General features: G+C 33.9%; 1 protein-coding gene across 1 annotated transcript in view; it reads left to right on the top strand.

The window, feature by feature from the left end:
* The first annotated feature begins 378 nt into the window (after positions 1 to 378).
* Positions 379 to 27,046, top strand: part of LOC136854649 (nephrin-like) — a 191,467-nt gene continuing 164,799 nt past the window's right edge. Inside the window, exons 1-2 of the mRNA XM_067131213.1 lie at positions 379 to 454; positions 9,552 to 10,130. Coding sequence (XP_066987314.1) covers positions 10,055 to 10,130 — 76 coding nt within the window. The 5' untranslated portion in view covers positions 379 to 454; positions 9,552 to 10,054. The remainder of the gene's footprint in view (positions 455 to 9,551; positions 10,131 to 27,046) is intronic.

Here is a 27,046-nt window from a genome sequence, read left to right as displayed (position 1 = left end):
GGTCCATCGTCCAAATGTCCGGGAACCATCTTGAAGGGCGTCAGATCAGCTGAAATGCTTCACATCTGAAAACTGTTTTCGAGACCTCAATAATCAATGTTTCTTCGGTATATTAATACATTTTGAAAGTTAAGTAGATTTACTGGTGAGACTACCTAATCCTTATCAGCCAAAGACAGATATGAATTCTGCTCTCTCCTTGTCTGTCGTTTCCTTTCAGACACAAACATTTTTGCCACTGCCTACCAGCGGCATGCAAGTGACGTCATCTGAGAGCGTATGTACTTTTCCCGACGAGAGAATCACGGAGTCTGCTGCTAGAGAGAGAGAGAAGCTTGGCTGCTGGGACAGTGGGACTGCCATAGTCAGGGGCCAGTCAGTGAGAATCAGGTTGCTAGTGGCTATACACGTTGCTCCGTTCGTTCCGTTGCTCAATGAGGAAGACCGTGTTTGGGTTGGATTTTGCGTGTAGTTCTCGCTGTACTTATTCATAATCTGCGTATTAATGATTTCCGTTTTGTGGCAGTTTTATAATACTTGGAGCTTATTTGCAAAATAATTAATAAAACAGCAGAATTATTCTACTGTACAATTGGTGTAATTTCATGTTGTTTTTATACTAAAAAAATCACGCAGAAATTACTCTTTTTCCTATTAGCGGCGAGTTTTATTAATTTAAGAAATCTATTGGAATCTGGATTACCTTCACACGCTAAACGTTTCGGGAAAACAAGAAATTAATAATTGTAAAGGATGGTTATAAAGTAAATATTATATTATACAGTGACTAACGAGAAATGCCTAATGACTGTTCCGTTCTGTGCAAATGGAAAACCTTATTAGGAGTTTTCGATATCACGTCCAAGGCAGTGAAAATCAATCAGAAAACTGGACAATCCTTTTGATGTCTCTTTTGGAAATCAAACGCTCAACGAAAAGGATTGGAGGGAACCGTCAGCAAATGATACAGAAGAAGGATGCAATGCTAATAAAATCTTAGTAAATGAGAAAGGTCATCTTTGGAAGGGTTAACCTGGCATAATCTTTATATATATACATATATATATATATATATATATATATATATATATATATATATATATATATATATATATATAGTATATAATATATATATATGTATATATATGCATGCCTGGATGAGAATGTGTGTGAGCAAACTTAAACACATACACATACATTCACACACACATAGATGTGTAAATATATATATATATATATATATATATATATATATATATATATATATATATATATATATATATATATATATATATATATATATATATATATATATATACACATACATACACGTATATATATATACACATATATACATATACGTATATGTATATATGTATATATGCCCATTGAGATCGAATTGCCTTTATATACTGGAAATAATTTACACCTAAACTCAGGAGGTCTTACTGAATACTTAAGAAATTGTTTCCCATGTACCAGGTTAAGAGACATAGTTCGAAGCATGTTAAAGATTCTTGCACTGTCCTGATACAACTTCCATAGGTGCAAATCATTCCCACAGTACATGGAACTAATAATTAAAATATATATATATATATATATATATACAGTATATATATATATATATATATAAAATATATATATATATATATATATATATATATATATATATATATATATATATATATATATATATATATATATATATATATATATATATATATAGAAATGTTAACATACAATCACGTGTAGAACGGAAATAAATTTCTGACTCACATCAGGATCGAACCCTGGTCTTTCAATTGAAAGGCAAGGGCGCTGCCCACTAGGCCATCCAAGTCATAAAAGAAGTTGGAACCAGTTGGCTTACCCAGGTAATTCCTTGGGTGCAGTTGCCCTCAAGTTCCAACTTCTTTTATGCCTTGTATGGCCTAGTGGGCAGCGCCCTTGCCTTTTAATTGAAAGACCTGGGTTCGACCCTGATGTGAGTCAGAAATTTACTTCTGTTCCACACGCGATTGTGTGTTGATTATTTCTATCTTATTCACTCAGAAGGGATAATCGAATGAAATAGTGCCAACTGGGTCACTGCTGAGTCCGGAAGTTGGGGAAAACTCGCTGGTATGCAAGCAGTTAGCTTGCCCAGGTAATTCCTTGGGTGCAGTTTCCCTCAGGTTCCAACTTCTTTTATGACTTGTATGGCCTAGTGGGCAGCGCCCTTGCCTTTCAATTGAAAGACCTGGGTTCGATCTTGATGTGAGTCAGAAATTTATAATATATATATATATATATATATATATATATATATATATATATATATATATATATATATAGTATTCTTTTGAATATATAAATACATATATATATATATATATATATATATATATATATATATATATATATATATATATTTTTATGAATAGGTATACATGCATATAATTTTTATTTTTGAATTAAACACACACATACACACACACACACACACACACACACACACATATATATATATATATATATATATATATATATATATATATATATATATATATATATATATATATATATATATATATATATATATGTATGTATGTATGTATCAATTTAATCATGAAGCTCTCTCTGGAATTCAAGTGCCCATAAAACACGTTTAACACGACGTGGAATTATAACAGATAGTTTGCATTTTACCTATATTTTTACCATGACAACTTACTCATTTATATCACAAGTTAACAGCAACAAACCGATGTTCCGCAAGACCTTTATTAAGAAGAAATAAGAGAGTAAACATAGGAAGCTCTCCTGCTGATTTGGTCTCAAGCAGAATAAACACAAAAGGTAAAGAGCAATGGGACAGATTAATCAATGAAGGACTTTTGGAATTCGAAGCTGACTCTTATACTGATTTGGCTCGAGTTCTAACTTTACAAAGTGTAGCTCTCAGTCATAAAAGAAACCAATCAGTCAACCAATCAACAAATGAGGAAATAGAAAGATTTCGTTCCCCTTACGTCACTGGGAATATTACACAACATTTTCAACCCCTTGACTAGATTTCAAATTTAAAATTCATATTTGCCTTTGACATTATAGAGATCACATCGGTCGTAACTTAAACGGATATATATATATATATATATATATATATATATATATATATATATATATATATATATATATACATATATATATATAAGTATATATAAGTATATATATGTATATATATGTACATACATATATACAGTATATGTATATATACTTTCTTGTGTGTTTGTCATTCCACGGCCTTTCGCCTGTACTTATTTACTAAGCGAGCCTGTGTCTATCTCGAATCTAAACTTGAAAATAAAATCCTATGTTGACACTGGACCTAGATCTGGATATGGATTTTATTGCGTAGTTTTCCTCTTTGAGAAATTTATCATTCAATTATAGCTTAAGTATTTTGATTAGTTTTACACAGGGATTATTTACATACTTACCACGTGTTATATGATATATATGTATATATGTACAGTATATAGGCTAAATATTATAAATATATATATATATATATATATATATATATATATATATATATATATCAATACACACATATATATATGTGTGTATATTTGTATATACGTAGGCCTATGTATGTACTGTATGTATACGTGTGTATTGATATGTATATACTGTGTATATATTTATATACTGTATATGTATATATTGTGTATATTGATATATATATATATATATATATATATATATATATATATATATATATATATATATATACATACTGTAAATATATTTATACGTATATGCTGTATATGTGTATTGATATATATACTGTATATTTATATATATGTATAAGCTGTATATGTGTATATTGATATTATATATATATATATATACATTGATATATATACTTTATATATATTTATATATATGTATATGCTGTATATGTGTATATTGATAAAACGTGGTACGTATATATATAATCCCTGTGTAAAACTAGTCAAATACTTAAGCTATAACTAAACTATAAATTTCTCAAAGAAACACACGCACACACGCACACACACACACACACACACACACACACACACACACACATATATATATATATATATATATATATATATATATATATATATATATATATATATATATATATATATATATATATATATTACGATATGCAGAAAAAGTTTAAGAAAAACTAATTCTAGAAAAGAGCGAAAGGAGTCACTGCTCATGATGTAAACAGGAAAAATCAAAGGATGAGGAGATGATATTACAAATTAGAAGCTGCGGTATGATGGCAATTAGGTGACAGAGCGTCTGACCATGGGCGCAAGGAATGTCCAAACGCGAGAAACATTCCACTGAAATGGGGTGCATGAATAATTGTTACGTTATAAAAGGGGAATGAGGGAATAGGTGAGTGTAACCATTCCGGGGCTTGATATATCTAAGCATACACAAGATTTGTAAGAATAAAATAGGACAGATATCAGAGTGGGAAGGGAAAAAAAAGTGGTTGATAAAATTAACTTTGCTTCTTCTTTCGTAATATTCACGTGAAAAGTTCGAGAGAATGAGGAAACAAAATGTGACATACAATATCCGATAGAAAGTTTATGGCCGAATTGATACATTTGAGCGGTGTAGAGAATGTATTGTGGAGAAGGCAATTTGTTTATTGCAATAAATTTTCTGTGATGAATGAGTAGCTTGGTTTATATATGAATGTAAAACCGTAGCACGTCTGTTTTAGTGGCTATTTAACATTTTTATGGATGCAGTAATAGGTTAATTTAGGGAAAGACAGGAGATGTGGTACAAAGTTTTAAGGATATATCAGACTGTACATGTTTGTTGGTTATACAGTGTCAGTGATGATCAGTGAAGAGAAGCCGTAGAGACTAACCCGGAAACAGTTTGAAGACGTAAAAGGAGAAAGAGTTGGGAAGGGGGTTGAAACCTACTGACTTTCCGGGAAGAATGACTTGTATGGCAATTGTAGAGAGAGGTCTAAACCATTTGGCATTAATGACATCATCTCTTTAAATATAGGACACTTTACAAACAATACCTTCTTTTCTGGTAATGCTAGTAATGCATTTTTAGTTGCTGTAAAATGACAATTTAGGTTTAAAGGCACCATAAAACAAGAAAAAAATACGCCTAAGTTTCTTCTGCGCAATCGAGTTTTCTGTACAGCATATAATGCTATATGAAACTCTCAGCCACGGCCAATGAAACTCTCAGCCGCAGCCCATGAAACTTTCAGCCACGGCCCGGTGGTGGCCTGTGTTGTTGTCACCTATAGCGATCCCAGATGCACGATCATGGCTAACTTCAACCTCAAATAAACTAAAAACTACCGAGGCTAGAGGGCTGCAATTTGGTATGCTTGATGATTGGAGGGTGGATGATCTACATATCAGTTTGCAGCCCTCTAGCCTCAGTAGTTTTTAAGATCTGTGGGCGGACAGACAAATAGCTCTCTCAATAGTATTCTTTTACAGAAAAGTAAAAATTGCCATATATTCAGAATTGTTATATAGAACAAGTACTTGGTTTTCCAAATAATGGCAATTAGACCACTGAAAGATATCGTAAGTGTCTATCTTTGTGCTGTTTCAACTAGGAACTTTAAACAGCACCTATTGTATGGGTCCTGAACCTCGCAGACTTTTGTGCGTTAGCGGCTTTGCAGAGCACCACATTGCCACACAGCCAAGTACCAAATGATTTTCACTGTTTGTGATGCTAAACTGTGGAATGATCTTCTTGACACTTGTTTCATGCACGCGCATCTTAAAACTAATTTCGTGTGTCATGCAACATTTTTATTTTTATTTTTTTTTTGTATTTCTGTTTGTTTGTTATTTGGTTCCGAGTCGCTTAACCATTATTCATTCTTTTAATTTACCTCTCTCTTCTTTCACTCTCTTCCATAAAAAGGAAGCTTTTGAAAGCATGCTTCGCAAGTTAAATGCCTTTTGGACTTGTTCCAAATGAAAGTTTCTTTGAAACAATAACAATAATTTTTCCATTGTGAGTATTTCGAAAGAATGACTCAACTCACACACACACACATATATATGTGTGTACATGTGTGTGTGCGCGCGCGCTTGTGTATGTGTGTGTATGTGTGCATGTGTGTGCGCGCGCGAGCTTGTGTGAGTGAGTTTACAGTCCCATTATTAATGCAGTTATCTTAACAATATTTAATCACATCCACAATGGCCCTCACTTTGAGTCCCACATGTTGTCTGTATTCCATGAAATAGCATCTAAATCTAATTTTAAAGGTTGATTTGTGCCTGTTCTCTCGTCCAAGCTGTGTTTAGTATGTGTTCCGTGTCTCTATCAAGCCTTTGGTAACGCAATATCAGGCACAAACCAGAGCTGTTCTCATTCCAAGCGTCTTGGAATCCTGGAATGACATTTGCCCTCTCCAGCCGAAGAGCCTGTTACATAATTGTTGTACACGTGTGACAGTATGCCTTTCATGATGGAGGATCTAAACTAATAGCGTTTTTTATTTCTTTATTTCGACCTCGTAGCTTTACTGATTATTTGGAGCTTATTTACACCTTAGAGAACATATTTCGCTCGGAATCCATAAGTAATTTATGCGTAGCGTATCTAAATTTCCATTCGAACTCGCTCAAAAGTCAAGTCAAATCCAGTGGCATTAGTTCTGTTAGTAGTTATATAGTAGATGATATTACAACTTGCATATCCCGACGTAGGACCAATTAAGTAAGCTACTTGCCTATGAAAATGAATATATATCTAAGTGAATGCAGGAGCTAGATCTCTTAAAACTTAAATTTGATTATCTTACGATATATCAAGTGTGTTGCAATCTTCAAGGTTTTTCAATCTTCATAGTGGGTTATTCGGACAATGATAAGTATATTCGTTGATATCTTCACATTTCTATTGTGCATTGCAAAATATCTATGTGAATTATGTCACTTCAACGGATAATAAACTATTGAAGTATAAATAAATATGACCCAGGTCACTTTACAAATACATTTCATCATTAGTTTATGGTCTTGCAATTCGGGATGAAAAATGGATATTTGAATTCTTTCTCTTCCTGGAAGCCTTTATTCCTTGCAAGATCTGTGCCTGGGTTTCATGTCCCTGGAATTCTCATCGGATGACCTGAAACGCGGAATCACTCTTTCAGCGTCTAGAATCCTCATGGCAATATGAAAACAGAGGGCTTTGGGTTATATCTCGTGTCTTGCGTGGTATGCAAAACATGTGTGTGAGCTTTTTCCATTGACATCTACTCGCGTGCCTCCTTCTGCATGTATACTACAACTTATGGAATTACCAAGTGAATTTCTTTGACAAAAGATGGAGTTTTCAGGAAAAAATGCGTTTCTAATGTGTCAATGAATGTTGAAAGTAGAGTTTTTGCTCGAACACCTGATAAGGATATACTGATTATTTTATTATAATGTCCTCCAATAAACTGAAACGGCCAAAGGTTCTATTCCTCGTTGTCACGTCGTCTCTTGAGAACTGATAATAAAGCTCACTGCAAGAGAAATGAAACTGCTTTTTGCTATCAAAGTGTTCGAAGCCAAACAAAAATGTACAACTTTCTGCGAGCAGAACATCTGTCTTAGTAATTTTGCGGATTAAGACATTTCCTCTGTACTGTATCATTATACCATTTCTTTTCTGTTTTTCGCATACGCTAAAGTTCCCAATTTCACCACAAGCCTACTTAAACGCCTGGGATTTTTGACATTAACATCATGGATAAACTGAATGATAGAAGAATGATTAAATATGTGGTTGAGAGAATTCATATGAACAGTATGTTATTATTAGAATTGATTAAGATAATGAAAACAGGTCTACCAGCTGACTATCAGGTTGGTATGCTGTCTATTTCAGTGAGTGTTATAATTATTCATTTGGAAGAAAGTAGGATGATGGCACTCGTTATCTGAAATAAATAAAACAAAAAAGAATCTTCATTGTTTTAGCGTTAACAGCTATTTTATATTTCTATTGTAAATGCATCTTCCTAGCAGGTCTTGGAATACGTCATGTACTTACATGAGATGGCAATTTATAATCCTATACTACTTAAAGCAGGGGTGGAACTCCCTTTCTTATCTTAGTTACGGCCTCAACGGCACACTAAAGTTACATTGCGACTTTGCTGAACTGAAGTCTACAGCTTTACATGGTAATCTACCTGGCTTACCAGGACTGGACTATATGTCAGATCTTAAGAATATGAAATATATATATATACAGTATATATATATATATATATATATATATATAATATATATATGTATGTATATATATGTATACATACATATATATGCATATATGTATAAAAATATATGTACACACACAAACACACATATATATATATATATATATATATATATATATTATATATATATATATTATAAATATATAATTAGTTACACACATATATATACATATACTTATATGTATGTACATATACACACAAACATTATATATACAAACATATATATATATATATATATATATATATATATATATATATATATATATATATATATATATATAATATATTAGCGGGTTAAGAAGCAGCTCTTCCCCAGTATGGTTGCAATTCACCACAGTTAACAAAATACCCTGTGGCTAATTAACAGGACATGTCTAAAGCACTCCGGTTAGCTCAGTAATGTTCCTCGGGATATTTCACTGAGAGACAAGCATCATCATCATAGCAAACACCAGAATAACTGAACCGCAAAAGCGGAAGAAATAACTGTGTTCATTATATTTGCAAGTTTTCTCACAAGGACTGGCAGAATAAATATACCCAAGTTGTGTTGTCATGAGTTTTTCTGATCCGCTAATGTTCTCTTTTTAATACTGGAAGACCTTTTCAAAACCTCGGTATTTTCAAAATGATTTCCACCATGGAAATCATTCTGCGCTTGAACAATTGCACTGTGTGATTAAATAAATTTAGGCGTTCAAATTGGTTTGAATTATCATTAAACGTAGAATAAATTTGTTTTTACATTTGGAGGGACATAATCCATTACACTTTTAAAGTTGTCTTTGCATTCATGTCAAGAATCAAATAAAGTTGTATTTATGTTTATGGGTATGTGCTTTGTATGCGTGTAGTTATGTTCTATGGAGCTTCTTGATTATTATCTAGAAGTAATATAATTCTATTGTCACTAGTAATTTTTTGGTTCATAAAGTTAATTCACTGCACAAAAGAGGCATAATGGCATTATATAAAAGACAGAGCACCCACATTACAAGAAACCTTTATTAATTAAAATAGATTTTTTTCTCCAAAGAATGAAAAAAATATCATTGTTATTCCTTTGTGGATTTGTTTGCTAAATGTTAGTTGTAATATGACTGGAATAAAGGTCATTTTCTTCTTATGTTATCTTGAAGTTCAATTTTACATTTCAAAATGTGAAATAAGATCTTCAATATTCGTTCTTTCTCTCTGCAACACCATCATGTCAATTTTGTTCTTTTTGATGAAGAATGGAAATATTTTGAATGGAAACAAAGTGAATTTTTGTGGTTTATCTACTTGGTTGAGGCATAACTCAAGTCATCGAGAATACCAGAAATATAGCAACAATATATGGACATGCGTGTTATTGTGCGGAGTTGCCGACGATTTTAGCATAATGATGGTCACTTTCAGCTGATCCAAAACTGCCTAAAATCACAAGGAAACACTGGAACAACATACCGAATAGATGTATTTTTTATTTTGGGCAATGGATGGAAGAACCATCCATGAGAAATGACAGCAGAACAAATTAGCACATAAACGCCATTTGTGAGTGACAAGATTCCTACATGCTATTACACGTTGCGACGGAAGGCAGGAGCGGCTAGGGATACATGCCAGTGTCTCTTTAATAAGAGGGCGCCTCCAGAGATCATACGGTTAATCTGCCGGCCACCTTTGACATCAAGAGACGCCTTTGACTCCACTAATTGTGGTGGGTGGCAACTGGTGCGACCCACCTACAGGATGAGGTGGCACTTTATGCCAGTCTGTTGGATGGCGCCTCTTCTCTTTGTTCTCAGCTTCGTGGAAATGAAACAGAGTGAGTTACAATTGCTTTTATGTGTTTCATGTTTCCAGGTTTTGATGCATTCATTTAGAAAAATACATTTATACCTGTAGTTTTGTTCTAGAATTATGCCAAAGCTATTCATTCTGGTCACGCAATTCTCTCACTGGAACTTTTTAACTCGTAGAAAGCGGAAAAACCATAGAACATTTTTCACTATTAAATTTATTGGTACTTTATTTTTCAGTAGTTAGATGGCGTTTAAACCGTGTTATTTCTTATTATAATTATCTATTCAGCTGTTGTAAATTTAGAAGTCGAAAATTAATTAAGACAGAGGCTGAAATTTATAAAAGTGGTAGAAAATGGCCTTGATGGGGCAACGTCCCTTAATCATTCTCCATTTTATTTTGATATTCAGTTAATTCTAACAGCCTTGTCTCCTGTTTTGTAAGGCTCAATACCACACAATTTTCTAGAAGTTTATTACGAGTTGGGACCAACTTATGGAGTGACGTTTCTCGTCCAGCAGTTGAATTAGTTGGAACTTTATAAGTTGAAAGTGGCTGCAAAGGCTTTTTTTTCGAGAATTCATACGCGAGTCACAATGATTTCATAATTTATTTGTTTTATTTGTTTTCCCTATTTTTCTTAGATTATTTTTTCCTTATTTCTGCGTTTATTTTTCAGCACAGTGAAGCTTCCACTACTGGGACCTAGGCCTCCAGCGTTCTCCCTTTCCAATAAGGGTTGAAGCTTGGCTTATAGCAACAACACGGTGCTAAAGGTGTTGCGTGATCCCCGTAGATCTTCTTACAATATTGGAAGTGGACTTTGAATTGATTTTGTCACAGATATTATTAAGTGTTCTGAAGTTTGTTGAGGAAGGATCTGGCGCATAAAAAACTAACCCCTTTAAAGACGAACCAGGCCTAGCGTTCTCTAAGGCATACAAGAAGCAAAAGCCACATTTACACTGCTCACTTATTTGGCGTGACTACCATTTTATATGATTTTTAACTACAACTTCGCAGGAATAAATCCAGAAAAGTGTAATATTTCAGTAAATATTTTCTTCCTGAGTACAGAATAGGTAGACCGGATAGAAAATGTATAGTAGATAAAGAAGGAGAACCAATGGGATAAAATTTATAGGGCCTTTGAACAAGGAAATGATTTGAAAAATGAATATATCATGAAATAATCACTAAGAATTTCTCCAGACTGACGTGGAAGTGACACTTCTTAGCTATCTGGACCTCAAATCAAGTAATGATTGCTCTCCCAACAACGATGTCGTAAATCTCACGAACATCGAGGATGAACCCAATATACAGAAAACTTCCTTGATGTAAACAGCTCTATACACCTACAAAGGTCATTTGATTTTCGCCAACCCATTGCAAACATTAAATATGCCATTGGTCGTCATATTGCACATTTTAATTTCCTGAGTATTAAGAGCCTTCTGTTCTAAAATTTCTTCTTCACGTTCATGCAACATTTTTTAGGTCTTCCTATTTTTCTTCCAGCCAAGTGATGTCATTTTTCAGAAACCTATCGGCTCTCATTCTTCCTAAATTACCAAACCATCTCAAACCACTATGATTCATCATCACAACTACGCTAACCTTTTTAACATTTCTAAATATCGGAATACGACTCACCATTTCAATCGTTCTTACTCCTCATATATTAAGTGAATACCCAATAGCAACCATTTCAACCCTTTTTCTTTCATTTTCACTCATAATTCACTCTTAAATTCCACAAAGCAGAAATGATTTAACAAGTCCTTCTTACAATTCCACTTTGACTTCCACAGACAGTCTTCTTCTTTCCCAAATCTGTTACTCACTTCTTCTCTTATCATTCATATGTTTGCTCTAAAATATTCATAAACATTAACTACCTCTTTTCTAACATCATTTATATTAACATTCCCAGCCCATCTTCCTGATTTTCATTTACCCTCTTATCTTTTATTCATATACACTTTCAACTTCTCTTATAAAATTTTCCAAACTCTTTCACCAAATTCTGTAATGTCTTTTTCCGACCTAAAAACCCTACATTCTCTTGCTTTTCTAACAAATTTCGCGTCGCTCCATTCTATAAGATATCAAACAATATGGAGTCTTAATTCACCTATATCTCAAAACCAGCTTCAGTTCTAAGCCGGTCTCTTTCACATCGCCAGGCAAATTTTTTGCTTCCATGATAAAAACTTTTGATTGCTCTCAATGAATTACATCCCACAGCAAGCATCCCCATCTCTCTCTGCATTGTCATTTAGCACAAACTTTTTTGAGTACATACCCATGAAGTACAATGTTGTCTCTTTACTCTCAGAATTTTCAAGCAACTTTTCACAGTGAATGCTTGATCCATAGTAGTAGTCCCATTTCAGTGACTAGTCCTATTTCAATGACTTTTATCAAAATCTTACAATACACTTTCCAGCAAAATCTTACCGTTATGACTCTAATTTACCAGCTTGCCATCCCCTTACCCTAACACGCAGAAAATAATATTTGCTCTTATCCATTCACTTCGAGCCTGTTTCTTCATGCATTCTCTAATTCTTACTAACCTTTCTGCCTTTGCATCATTCATCTTTCTTGTATCCTTTCTATTCCTCTGCTGACACAAGACTGCATTCTCTTCAGGCAGCATCCCTCATCTTCATCGGTCGTTCACAGATCCACTTTCTCATTACCTTGCTATTTGCATTTACTAATTACTTTTATCCCAAAAAACATTTTCACATATTTTTCACCTGAACCAAACATTTTCAGCCCATTTAATTTTTGATCCTCTTTTATCCTCCAAGTACAATTTAAGCAAAATTAGTTTTTTATGTTACCCATTTAATGTTGTCATAGCATCTTTTACTTTAATTCCCTCCTCCTACCATTCTTCCTCAGAACCGTAGTTGCTTAGCTTTGCTTTGATAACCCAATCCTGACTCTTCTGTGCTCATGAACTCCCACTCCAGTCTCTTTAACAGTAGCCCATGTTTTCATTCACATTATCTATCCTTTCCTATCGTACTTGCTTGTCATAATACGTTTGTGGCGGAGTTTCTTTTCTCTTTCACGAAGTTCGGCTTCAATGTATTCTTACTTTGGCTTCAACGATCACCACAGTACGATTACACCCATCAGCTTGCCACTTCCATTCTCACCCTTTTCCTTTTCCAAAGTTCATTGGTAGATATTATGTGGAAGTCACATATTTCGAGCAATCTCTTCACATATAGACACATTTCCTCAAATCCCTTACCGTTCACTTTCAGGAACTCCATACCACCAGATGTGCTTCATTCCTCTGATATATACTTTTATATTTTGTGAGCGTGTGTATTATATTATATATATATACATATATATACATATATATATAGTACATATATATATACAGTATAATATACAGTACATATATATACAGTATATATAAATATAAATTTATATACAGTAATATATAATTATATATATATATATATTATATGTATATACAAAGTATACATAAATGAATATGTACATACAATAATATATATGTATATACTGTATATATACATACATAACAAACATATATATATACATATGTAAATTATATATATCATATATGTATATATACACATACTGTATACATACATATATACATATGTAAATTATATATATATATATATGAGGCTAGGCAACTCGAATGCGTCTCCTTGATAAAAAGGAAGGATTTATATCTCAGACAGACGGCGGCTCAGCTTCTAAGCGATTCATTTAATTAGATCTGTAGGTAAAAACTGAAAAGCAATTCCATTAATGGGACGATGACATTCCTCAGAGAGTTGACGAAGAGACTATACATAACTTGCTTAGTGATCTATCAGTCCTAATGGATCTCAGGCTACTTTCCAAGATGTGATCCTGAGTAGTCGTCGAAATTTTCAGGGTTGGTTGTGCTACAGCAATGACTCTTGTAGTATTTATAAACAAGGTTTGTCTAAACATTACTATAATGTTTATTTGAAATATAAATCCAATAGCTTTGCCCCTGTTCCCTTATTTTTCTTAACTACTTGAATTAAAACCACACCGGCCTTCAGAAGAGAAATGTATTTTAGCAAATGAGGTTGGTGGAAAGCTGACCCTTCTCTCCTCAAATTTTCGTTAATTGTGATTTTTGTTTCTTATATTTGCTGCCACTTAACTTTTTAATTCATCCCTATCAGACTGGATATGGCGTGTATTTCCACTGCAGCAACTCCTAAAATGAATGAGTTATAATGATGTTAGCTTTATTTATCTGTAAATAAATTGCAGTTGTTACCGGGTTGACCTAAAAAATGTCGTCTCACATTCCAAGTTTAAGTTCTAAGTAGCAAAGGTTGTGCGTGAAAGGCTTGAAAAAAAGATTATTGATAATTACATTAGGGAGGTCTCCAGAAAAACATTATTTCCTGGCGCAGCGAAAGGAAGCATAGCAAAATTTTCAAGGCAAAATTCCCGTTGCAAAATTCTTCCAAGTTCGTGATTGTGATACCAACTGAGCTGCCTGAGATATTTTTGTTTATCTAAACATTGAGAGGCATATAGAATATATACGGCACATACCATCTACATACACATACATATTTATATATACATACTATATATACTGTATATATATAAAATATATATATATGTATGTATGTATGTATGTATGTATGTATGTATGTATGTATGTATGTATGTATGTATGTATGTATGTATGTATGTATAAACTATTCTTTCACTTATATATATATATACCTTAGAAATACTTTCATGCTTTGCATGTAAAATATCATGTACTATTGTAAAGTCACAAATACTTACTATACTCGTACCTTATATATATTGGATAAAGCAAGCTTCCTTGTCAAACCCGAATAAACCATTCGGTTTACACAGAACATCCTTTTCACGAACACTGGGCGCAAGAAACTACTCTTCTCACCCTGCACTCGAAGAGGAAAAATACTGCCAGGTCAAGAGGACTCTCCCTTTGTAACACTGGAAGTTCAGTCGAGTTGCTGCAGTTTTAGACTTCTAAAACTATTCTTTTTGCCAGTAGGCATATTTCATTGACAAATGTTTGAGTTTTATAAGGAAGATAGCGTCCTTCCTGGAAAATTATAGCCAGCCAACGCGTTTATATATCGTCATTTGGACAATTATGCCTAAAAACATTACTTTTCTCTATTTTACTATCACTGGAGAAGGCGCATATGTCCCAATAACCGGCAGTGGAGAGGCAAAAGTCACCATTAAAATGGTACAGAAAGAGACTCCTTCCAAGCAAATCAATGGAAAACAACAAATGAAAATGAATCGTTGTCATTCGTTTGTAAGCACACGCACACTTTCCAACTTCTGTAACGAGGACGTGATTCTTGTTTTTCGAGTATTTATGTAAGTTTGGGATATGAAGGTCTTGTACTGTACTGGGGTAAAGTTTATCCTGGTGCTAACATCAAGGACTTGAGGTTACAAGGAATTTCCATGACCTTCGTGTTGCATTTATCCAAAATTTGGAAGAGAAAATAAAGGTTCTGACAAAGAAACTATATATCCACCTATTTTATTTATCATGAAAAAGAAAAGGTCCAAATAATGGAAATGTATCTTCATAAAGATGTTGCGACGAAATACTGATTCTACTCGACGAGAGAGAGAGAGAGAGAGAGAGAGAGAGAGAGAGAGAGAGAGAGAGAGAGAGAGAGAGAGAGAGTAGCGGTTAGGGTGCAGGAAGGTTCGGACTCACCGAATAACAATTCCTCTGTATGAATTTTTTTTCTTTTCAGTTTTACTATTTACATGAATTGCAGCAAACGCAAATAAAAACTGTGTTTGATATCCTTAGCAATGTGAAACTGATTCAAATCACCGTCTCCAGCATTTAATAAGACGAAGAAATTGCTCAACTTTGTTGTGAAGCCCGGGCGACTTTATTGCATTACGAACTACGAGTATCAAACATGGAACTTTGGAGGAATAAATCCCAAATAGTTGCAAAAATACCTCTGATATCTCTGAAAACTGCAGCGAAAGGCAACGAGGTAGAGGGGAATTCTGGCACTTAAAGAAATTCTAAAACTGTTTTAGGAAAATGTTGTCGTAACCTACTAAGGTAAAATATTCAAATAATAGTTTTTGTGAAAATCTGTCATCCGATCAAGAAATTAGAATAAAGAAATGTCATCTTCTTTTGTGTGCTCCTTTTAAGCATTGTCAGTAAATAGAACACTGTCTAGAAAGTTCCAGCTTTATCTTTCTCTCTCTCTCTCTCTCTCTCTGTGTGGACACATACACAGACGCGCACACAGATACATACAGTAAGAGAGAGAGAGACAAGTACTGTGATCCAGGCTTTTCTGACACTGTTAATCCCGAGTCGGGTAGGCAGAAAAACGAAGCCGAAGTCTAGGGGTTGATGTCAATTTATTTTGTTTTTAATATACCAAGAGTACATCAACAGTCAATGATACCAGTCATTACCACAAAAGGAAAAATGAGAATGAAGGATGGAAGAGAAAAGAATAGAAGAGAAGAATTGGAGTGCGTGAAAGAATTGTCCAGCCAACTGTCCTTATGAATGCTAAATTTGTTTGCTGAAGGTGAATGGAAAAGAAGGTCGACATTACTGACTTCAGCAGTAAAACATTATTCAAAATATTGGTAAAATGTGGGATTAATTCCAGCATCTCTGTAGGTTTAGGGATCTTTACAAATCGTATCTAGTTTCCCGATATCAGGATGTAATATTTTCAAGCGCTGAGAACAGAAGATACCACGAAGCACTGGCAAATATTCAAACTCATCTAAAATAGCGTTACCAGATAAAGTGAAGGACAGAGTGGGTTTCTGGTAAAAGATCAGTTTTGATGCAGTTCACCATTATACATCACTGACTATAACACTTGTTTCTCTAATACTTTAATTAATCCCCAGTCGAAGTCGCTGCTATTAATGAAACTCCTCCAGCTTAACAGCTTGAACGGTTCATTTCATAATTGGTGTTGGCAGATGTTAGACGCAAGGATGCCCTCCCTGATTCCAACCCTGCTATTTATCCAGTTTTGGAACCAGTATCGAGTTGGGCTAGCTTGTTTAGTTGCTGATCTTTGTCTAGGCTAGCAGTAGCCCCATTTTGCATTTCGGGAGCAAATTTCAAGACAAAATATCATACCATTGGTACAACCTAAAAAGGTCCTAGAACACTGCTTTGAAGAACATCAAGCAACATAGGTCTCAACTCATTTAGAATAGCGTTACTGAACAGCCCACTTCTGCAAGTTGCTTAAGATCTGTGAATGGCATCGAGCACAAGATCTACGATATCTAAGTTGTGAAGTTTTTATGTGAATGCTTTGTGGTGCTTTGTGGTCAACTAAGTCAGAGGTAGCAATTTACCACACTGAACAAGTCTAGTTAAATTCGTATGGGCACTGCAAACACCTAACTACATCCTAGGATGAGGGCTGACCAGTAATTGTTGCACTGTAGTTTCATGAGACCACTAAGTGAACAAATCTTGACTGTCTTAGGACTTACCTGAATAATTTGTTTTTGAATGAACAATGAAGCTGGGGAAAGTTACAGCGTCTTTAAGTTCAAGACGCTGCACAGCTAAATGAGCAGAGACCAAAGGGAACGCATGATAAGTAAAGGCCAAAAAGCAACACAGAATTATGTAAATGGGACTCCAAAAGGCGAACCAGAGAGAAGTCACAGAATTGCAATTTTCATTCATCCAGACATATACTGCGCGGGAGACAAAAATCATCAAGCTTGGTGGGCTCAAAAAAAAAAAAAAAAAAAAAAAAAAAAAAATCTTTTTACACAATGAGAAAAGTCGTATACGTCTTCTCCGCATCCAAAAGATTTAGGATTTTTTAATAACGAAGAAAAAACTTATTTCGTTAGAAGCGGCTCAGAGTGACATGCATCAGGTAGGGGAAAGTCAGATGGAGACTTTGGCACCAAATCATTAGTTCTTTATTACAATGTGGTGAATAAAAAATGTACTAAAGCCAAAGATGCAATTTTCCACCCTTACAAAACGCTGAACAATTACATGGCATTTTATTACTATTTGCATTTTCTAGGGCTGTCATCATGACGTGCCTATGCTCTAATTTTTTTTGTCTCATTATTTCTTTTCTCATCCTCCAGTGAAGTCGGAATTTGTTTTTATGTATTTACTATCGTCCCTTCAACTGCTTGTTTTTCTGTCTTTTTCTTATAGTAAGCCCAAATGTGTGCCGACAATTTATTTCATGAAGAGCCTTTATGATACTGTGGGACAGATCAGGATTCAGTGAATTCCAGGAATTGCTTTAGAGGGTTACATACGAAACCAGGAAAAGTATATAAAGAATGAACCTTCGAGTGAAGTCAGCTCGCCGTGTGCAACATCTCTTCTTCATTAGCGGCTGTAACTACTATTTCATTCATAAGAGTAGATTTCATTTTCATGTCTTCCCATTCAACCATTCTCTTTCAAACGTTTTCTTTTCACATTTCTTCCTCCCCTAAAAAGTTAGCATTTATACTGATTCGATTCGCTAAACTTCTTTCCTTTTGCTTTTTTTTTTTACTACTGAAATTAGGGCGTGGAATAACATGGCTCCTTTTGTGTTGTTTATTTCCATTAGTCCTCTCTTCCCCCCCTCCCCCCTTCCCCTTAATCAAGGACAGCCATCGTCACTACCCTCACCTAGAGCATCTCATTCACCGTGGCCAAGAGCAGAAACCAAAAGCATCTCGCCTCTGAAAAAGGACGAAAAACCAAAACCTCCTCCTCCTCCTCCCTAAAGAGGCTCATGGAAGCAAGCTTCGTTTAACGAAGTAGCAGATCTTGATTTTCTCCGCCTCACGTCCAGATCTTATTTCCCACAGTTGACTGTCGTCAGGTTTTATTTTATATCCTTGTTATGTGAGGCAGGACATCTGCTCCGCCTGGATATCCCCTCTTATCCGCGAGATAACACCCTCTTTGCATTGAATACATAGCTCCTCCATACGGTTCTTGAAGGACGGAAGAACTTCCGCGTGCGTCGGATGAACCGACTTATCTCTCCAATGACAATGATAAGTGTTATTTTTATGAGGACTAGGAAGCCATTCAGGCTAATTTATAGGGCTATCAAAGAGGTAGAGGTAGAGGTACTAGTTGATGCCGTTGTATAGCATCCAGCATAGCTGTAACATAGATGATCATAGCTCTACAGTTAAGCACGGATGAAAAAAAAAATGTATATATATATATATATATATATATATATATATATATATATATATATATATATATATATATATATATATATATATATATATATATATATATATATATATATATATATATATATTTGAAGTGTTGTTTCTGCTGAAAGTTCATTTATTTGCTTTGATGTAAAAAACCCCTCTGGGTATGCCTCTTTAAACACAACTGATAACATAGCCAAGAAAAGTACCCGTTGGCCATAACGTGAACTAAAATTCTATTGTTATTCAATAACACTCTCACTGAATATACATATTTGTTTTTATGGAGAGAAATGGAAATAGAAGGTACAATTTTAAAAGTGCAAATAACTGAGAGAGAGAGAGAGAGAGAGAGAGAGAGAGAGAGAGAGAGAGAGAGAGAGAGAGAGAGTACAAATAGTCACAGGTAAAGGATAGAGATGATTATCACGATGCTGCTGTTGAGCATGAAGAAAGATTTAGAGAGTACAATATCAACAGTACAAATAGCCACAAGAGAGAGAGAGAGAGAGAGAGAGAGAGAGAGAGAGAGAGAGAGAGAGAGAGAGGAAACAAACAAACAAATAAAGAAGGTACTAACAACCAGAGAGCGAGAGACTGATGATACAAATAAACAATGAAAAACTAACAACGAGAGAGGGGGGAATCAGAGGAAAACACGAAAAAAAATAAAGGTATAAAGAGAGAGAGAGAGAGAGAGAGAGAGAGAGAGAGAGAGAGAGAGAGAGAGAGAGTTATGTGGCTGTGAGGGAGAGCATAAAAAAATTCGTATAAAGTATTATACCAAGAAAGAAAGGTTGCTGGTGAACCGTCTCCCCTGAAATATCCAAGTGTTGTATATGGCCTGCAGGCCAAAAAAAAAAAAAAAAAAAAAGGTAATATCTGCGAATCTGTTGTAGCACTCAAATCATACCATGATTAAGAAAAAAAAAAGGCTCTAGGACATGTTTTCTTTACCCAAACTATGAAGCTATGTTGTAATCGCAGAGGAGGGGAAGGAGAGTGGGGGCGGGGTGTGGGTGGGTGGGTGGGTGGAAGGAAATGTCAATGCCTTGTCACAAACACAAGGATTCTTTTTTAGGGCACAGACTAGTATTGACGTTAAGAGTAAGTTCACAGCGAAATCTTGAATGGTGGAAAACTTGGAATTTTTTGGGACTTTTCACAAAAGCAACAGAATCCAACGTTTTCGCTTCATTTACGACGCGCATATATCTTATAATCGCCAGTTTTCACGGAGCGGCTCCTCACTGCACGACATGAGAATATGAAATCTCGTGTGTAAACCGGGAGCCTCTTAGCCTTACTAAACATTCATTCATGCTTTCTTACCAGTGAATTTGATTTCATGTCTGTGTACGTGTTTGCGTAAAACCCGCCAAAAAGGTTTCCTCAGTGTCGCCTTAGGCTGGTGAGTTTTGATTTTGATGTTTGTGAAAAATTTAGAATAAAAGGTATCAAATTACAGAGAATGTTCCTGGAAAATAAACTTGATAAATGAATGAAACTGGTAAACCATTCCGACTTCAAGGTATAAAATTGATTTTAACACGGCTACCAAATTCTAATTTGCATATGGGTTGACACTTAAGTATAAAAATGTGTGTTGTGTGTGTGTGTATATATATTTATAAAAATATATATATATATATATATATATATATATATATATATATATATATATATATATATATATATATATATATATATATATATATATATATAATATATACCTGTATATTACATATCAAAAGAGGGATAGCACCAACAACATAATATTTCATGTAATGATAGAAAACACTACTTCAATCCATTCATCAACCTTCCACGGCGGAAAATAACCCAGGCGAGAGAGCCTATAAGAGCTCAAAAAAGTGGGAAGGAATTACCTTGTGTCTTACTGTCTCGATTTGGGAAGGGTTATCTCCAGGTTCCCACAGGTGTTTATTTTCTATAAGCACCGAAGGCTGAGATGAGCCAATGGGAAAGCAGCGCTCGCGTTGCTCTTTTCTGATTGGTGGCTGCATGAGACGCTAAGCAGATGAGATTCCTGCATGATGAGAGCTGGAACGTGATTCTCATCCAAAAGTATTGCTTCTTATTATTTTTACGCATTTTTCATAACTATTTATTAATCCTGTTCATGAGGTGTATTAGTATTGTTTAAAATTATAATTTCTAATGAGGATTATCTTACTCTTGAGTTTATCATTATTTTTCAATATTTCGATAATATATTACTACCAAATTGCACGAACATTTGTTATTGTGCTGTTTTGGAATTGCAAACTATCAGATAACCCATAAAATTGGCTATCGTCTTTGTTTTCCGACCAGTACAGTTTCTTCAGTACTGTAATGACATGCCTTTATATAATAACGATGTTGGCGAAAGGCATTATAAATAAAAATAATAATGTTAACGATGCATACAAATGAGAAAATAAGAAAAGTAGTTGCAATGCATAAGCGATTACTTTGCTTTAAGATCCAGTTATTGTATTATATTTCCCAACATTTTTGTCTTCTGAAGAACTTGGCATTTGGATCATTTCTAGTTCGAAAAATTTTTTCCACTTCGTCAGAAATTATTTTAATTGAATTTCGAAGCCAATGTAAAGTTAACTTTACTACTAATCTCAACTGCACATTTTTCCCAGGGAAACAATACTGTGTTATTACGTTGCACAAACACACACACACACACACACACACACACAGAGAGAGAGAGAGAGAGAGAGAGAGAGAGAGAGAGAGAGAGAGAGAGAAATATGGGAAATCGATCTGAATCACATCACACACGCGAGCGCGCTCACACACGGTCATGGGCGCTGAGGCAGAAGAGAGCTACAATTAGAAATTTAGCACCAGAGAGAATTTTTATTCGCACGGCATACTAGAAATTACACCAAACCCAATAAAAAAAAAAAGAAATTTCTACTATTTCAGTCGATCTACGTTTATCGGCTGAAAAACAGTTTTATTCTGAATCTAAAATAGTCAATTTATAACCAAGCACGATTAGAGGGAGCTGAATCAGGCAGATGACTATCTCATGTAAAACGCGGTTCCCCATGATTCATAATTTTGTGGAGATTTTCGAACATGCATTTGATGGATACATTACCTACAGCCTCTTCTTGCTCCTTACACCGAAGTCGCCAAATCTACTGATTTTTCCAGGAATTTTGACCAATAGTCCATTTGCTTGCTTCACTTTTGTCATTTTGTTGTGTCCCGATTCAAAAGCTTGCTATTTTTTTTTTTAATATTTCAGAAATATTCGAATGATGGGCATTATTCTTGGTCACTGAACTTACAGCATGTCATTGCTATCATAAAACTTGACCAAAATAAACTGATGAAAAAATAAAAGAAATACCCCAAGGTCTAAAGAGTAAGGAGATTTACTCTCAACAAAAGTCTTCATGGGTAATGAGATTGACTTGCAAAAAAACCCGGAAATTAGGAAGCAAGTGTTCGCCATGCCCCCACGTAACCCGCTGTCACTAATGAGAATCCAATTAAGCGATTCGTGGCGAGATCCGCTTTAGTCTCTTGATATCTTTTTTCGTCTTTTTTTTACATTATTTTTTTTTATTGTAATTATTGCAATTATTTCAAAACATTAAAATATTCGAATGCAACTCGAACACGCAGAGAAAAAAGAAAATATTGATCAACAGATAAATTGTAAGTAGTTTCTAGTTTTATCTTTGTAGCTGTTATGTATTTACATCTGGTAAGAAACTGTAAACGAAGATTTTTGCCATGGCTGGCAACAAATACGCCAGTTGGAGGGAGTTTCGACAGACGGCGTGGTATTGCGATATTTTGTTAACATGTGCGAAAATGTAGTCAAGAAATTAGTACGTTATGGACACCAAAAGAGACGATTCATACATACATACATACATACATACATACATACATACTTTCATACTTACATACATACATATATATAGAGACAGAATGAGATCAACAGCAAGAGAACAAAGGACGTCCACATACTATTCATTACAGCTGATATGAATAACTGGGTGTGATTCATAACATAATGTCGACACTGGGTTTTTAATGATTGTTATTCATGACAAAGTTACAAAGTCAAAATGGTTGTAATGTGTGAAATAGCTTCTATAAGCCTTTTCATAACATCAAAGGTGTTTTCGAAATGGATAAGTGAATATATTAAAACCTTTATTTACAGACCGTCTGCCAAACTAGGTGGCAATTTACCACACAAAATGAGATACAACAGTTTGCATGAAACCAGGGATATATCATTGTTTAAATGGGTACGTTTTTTACCTTAGTAATATTTTGTTCTTCAAAATAGTGATACCTTTTGTTCACAGGGCGACTTTAGTTTATTTATAATAAGGTACATTTTGTTTACCGAGACGTTTAGTACATAGCTTTTTTTTTTTAGGTAGATTTAGTACATTGTTTATACTTTGTTCACATGGAGCACTGGATGTATTGGGTAAATTTTGTTCACTGGTTGCATTTCCTAGCTTGGGTACATAATCACAAAGTGCATTTTGTACTTTTGGTACATTTTGTTCATGCGGACATTTAGTACTGTTTCATTACCCTTTAGGCCCTTTTTATACCTTTGGGACATTTTGTTCACTAGAACATTTAGTAAAATTTGTTCAGCATGTACGCAGTCAACCTTGGATACACTTTATTCACAAGGTAAATTTTTTTTTTTGGGGGATGCATTTTGTCCCATTGGATAGACAATGGGTACATTTTGATTATTAGCTACTTTTAGTACGCTAGGGTATGTTCATTGATACTTTTGGTAGATTACGAACGTTTTTGGTTACTAGGGCATTTGGTAATTTTCGTTCACTGGGCACCTTTTATACATATTATACCTCTGGCTGTTTTTTTTACATTTATTTTGTCCATCGTGTGCATTTTGCTCGTTAGGTACACCGGGCATTTTCTGTTATATTTTGCTTTGTATTGTCTCAGCTTAGGATTTCATAAATTTCAATCTCCACCCTAATCATCAAAATTATATAAATATATATACATACATACATAAATACATATATATATATAGGGTGCGGCATAAGTAACGCCCTTTTTAATTTTATATCTTATAATGTATATTTTCTTTATTATTTTCTTTAATTAATTTGCTAAATCTTCATTTTTTCAGATGTTTTATACAACCATGAGATTGAACAGAGAGTATTCAATTGTCTATCAAAACAATAAAATCTTAGGGTGCAAAGCCGAAATATCACAAGCTTGATTAGAAAATTTCATAAGTGATGCTTTAGGCCAGTTGTTGCAACAAGCTTAGAAAAGTTCAATGAACTGCAAGAATCGTTGCTGCGTTCTCCTCAAAAATCCAGTAGGCGTCTTTCTGCAGAGTTAGCAATTAGTATTTGTATTAATCATCATTAATTAATAATATATTATATTAATTTATTAACAATACATATGTTCGAAAAAATAAAGGATAATCAAAAAGGCTTTAATTTTGTTCTACTTAAACAAAGGGCGTTACTTATGCCGCACCCTGTATATACAGTATATATATATATATATATATATATATATATATATATATATATATATATATATATATATATATATATATATATATATATATATATATATATATACATACTACCATGACAAAACATACGAAATGATGCTTTCTGTGGAGGGGATTAATCATTATCATATTGACAGATAAAAGATTCCATATACGACACAACTCTGTTAGAACTAAGTGTTATTTGTAATGAAATCTCTCTGTTATTACAACTTGTAGTTTTTGGTATGCTACACAAAATAATGGTGATTGTAAGTTCAAAAGGAAAGCTCTCTGTGGGTTGGTGTTGATGGCGCTGAACACATTTCACATCCACTATAGGAAAATGTATTTAATCAAATGAGAAGTATTAACAAAGGAACCTTCTGTGCATAGTACAAAGAACGCTAGCAAAATCTGTACCTTGTTCTAGAATTAACACTCAGAAGTCACTTGACAAAAGTAATACATGTTTTCACTTTCATGCAATAGGTGGAGACAAACTGCGACTGTTGTCTTCTGTCAGGCGAATATATACAGTATATGTATATATGTATGTATATATATATATATATATATATATATATATATATATATATATATATATAATACTGTATATATTTACATGTATATATACATTTACATGTATATACACATAGGTGTGTATGAAATTTTGTCCATATACATTCATAAATTTCTTATATTAATGCCGTTCAATATCCAGTTCACTCTACATCGGGAACAACTTAGACCCAAGAGGAATTAAAAATTGATGTGTTTCGTCCCCTGAAGAATTCAGACCGATGCCTGGTATAGAAACGGTAAAGAGGGATGGGGCGATATCGGTTCTAATTGCAGAACCTGAATTGGACAATAATATGTACATCAGAGTCCATACTAACTTATATCTCTCTTGACGGCAGGGTGGTCTGAGTCACTGTCTACCTTTGTTTCTAAACCAGGCATCGGTTCGAACCTTACCGAGGACGAAACACTTATCAGTCACGATTCGTCTTGGGTGTAAGTTATTCCTAAGGTATCGTGAAGTATTCGTGGTTTAATATATATATATATATATATATTATATATATATATATATATATACATACATATATATATATATATATATATATATATATATATATATATTATATATATATATATATATACACATTATATATATATATATATATATATATATATATATATATATATATATATATATATATATATATATATATATATATATATATATATATATAATGTTAGTATTCATGATAATGTAAATATTCTTGAGTAACAAAAAGGACGTGTTAGTCTTACGTAAACTCTAGCTTTCCCCTTTCAAAAAAGACAGACATTTTTCTTGAGCGCAATGCCATTTATATTCAGCACTGACATCTCATACATACATCGTTGAGATTTTCATGCTTAATTCTATACAGAACTATAAGCGCATTTGGCAAAAAGCCTAAAGTCCCCCTACGAGATGGGGGCTCTCGGAATATGCTGAAGATTTTATGGGATCGTTCATGTTTCTGTCTATAAATAATTTTGGGCATGCTTTCCCTCGCACCCGCCCCCCCCCACCCTCTCTCTCTCTCTCCCCATGCATACACACATATATATGGATATACACACATACAGTATATATATGTATATACACACATATGTATATGTATATATATAATATATAATTATTTATTTCATGATATTGCTTTGTAATATGTATATTTACTATGCTAGTTGTTGTGTATTCTGTATATTAGTATTAGTTATATATCAATGTCTTTGTAATGTCAGATCTCACAAGAATTGATAATACGTTTTTAATAATAATGTAGTATATCAGCAACACGTGTGTTCTGCGAATGCTTTTGTTTTGCTTCGAGTGTCATCGTGAAAGATAGCACGCTGACAAGTGAGGGATAACAGTTGAAGCTGTGTAAGATTTTTGTCTCATACGAGAAAAAGACGAATGATTTTGCAATGTTACATGTATTGTTCTGATCGAGTCCCATACGAATTTCTATTCGAGCAATGTACACCTTCTTGAGAGTAAGAGCATATGTCTCGATCCATTACGTCATTTTTGTTAAGAG

This window comes from Macrobrachium rosenbergii, chromosome 29 (assembly GCF_040412425.1).
Source record: "Macrobrachium rosenbergii isolate ZJJX-2024 chromosome 29, ASM4041242v1, whole genome shotgun sequence".
Classification (NCBI taxonomy): domain Eukaryota; kingdom Metazoa; phylum Arthropoda; class Malacostraca; order Decapoda; family Palaemonidae; genus Macrobrachium; species Macrobrachium rosenbergii.
Note: the sequence above shows the minus strand (reverse complement) of the source record. Positions and strands in the feature narration are given on the sequence as shown.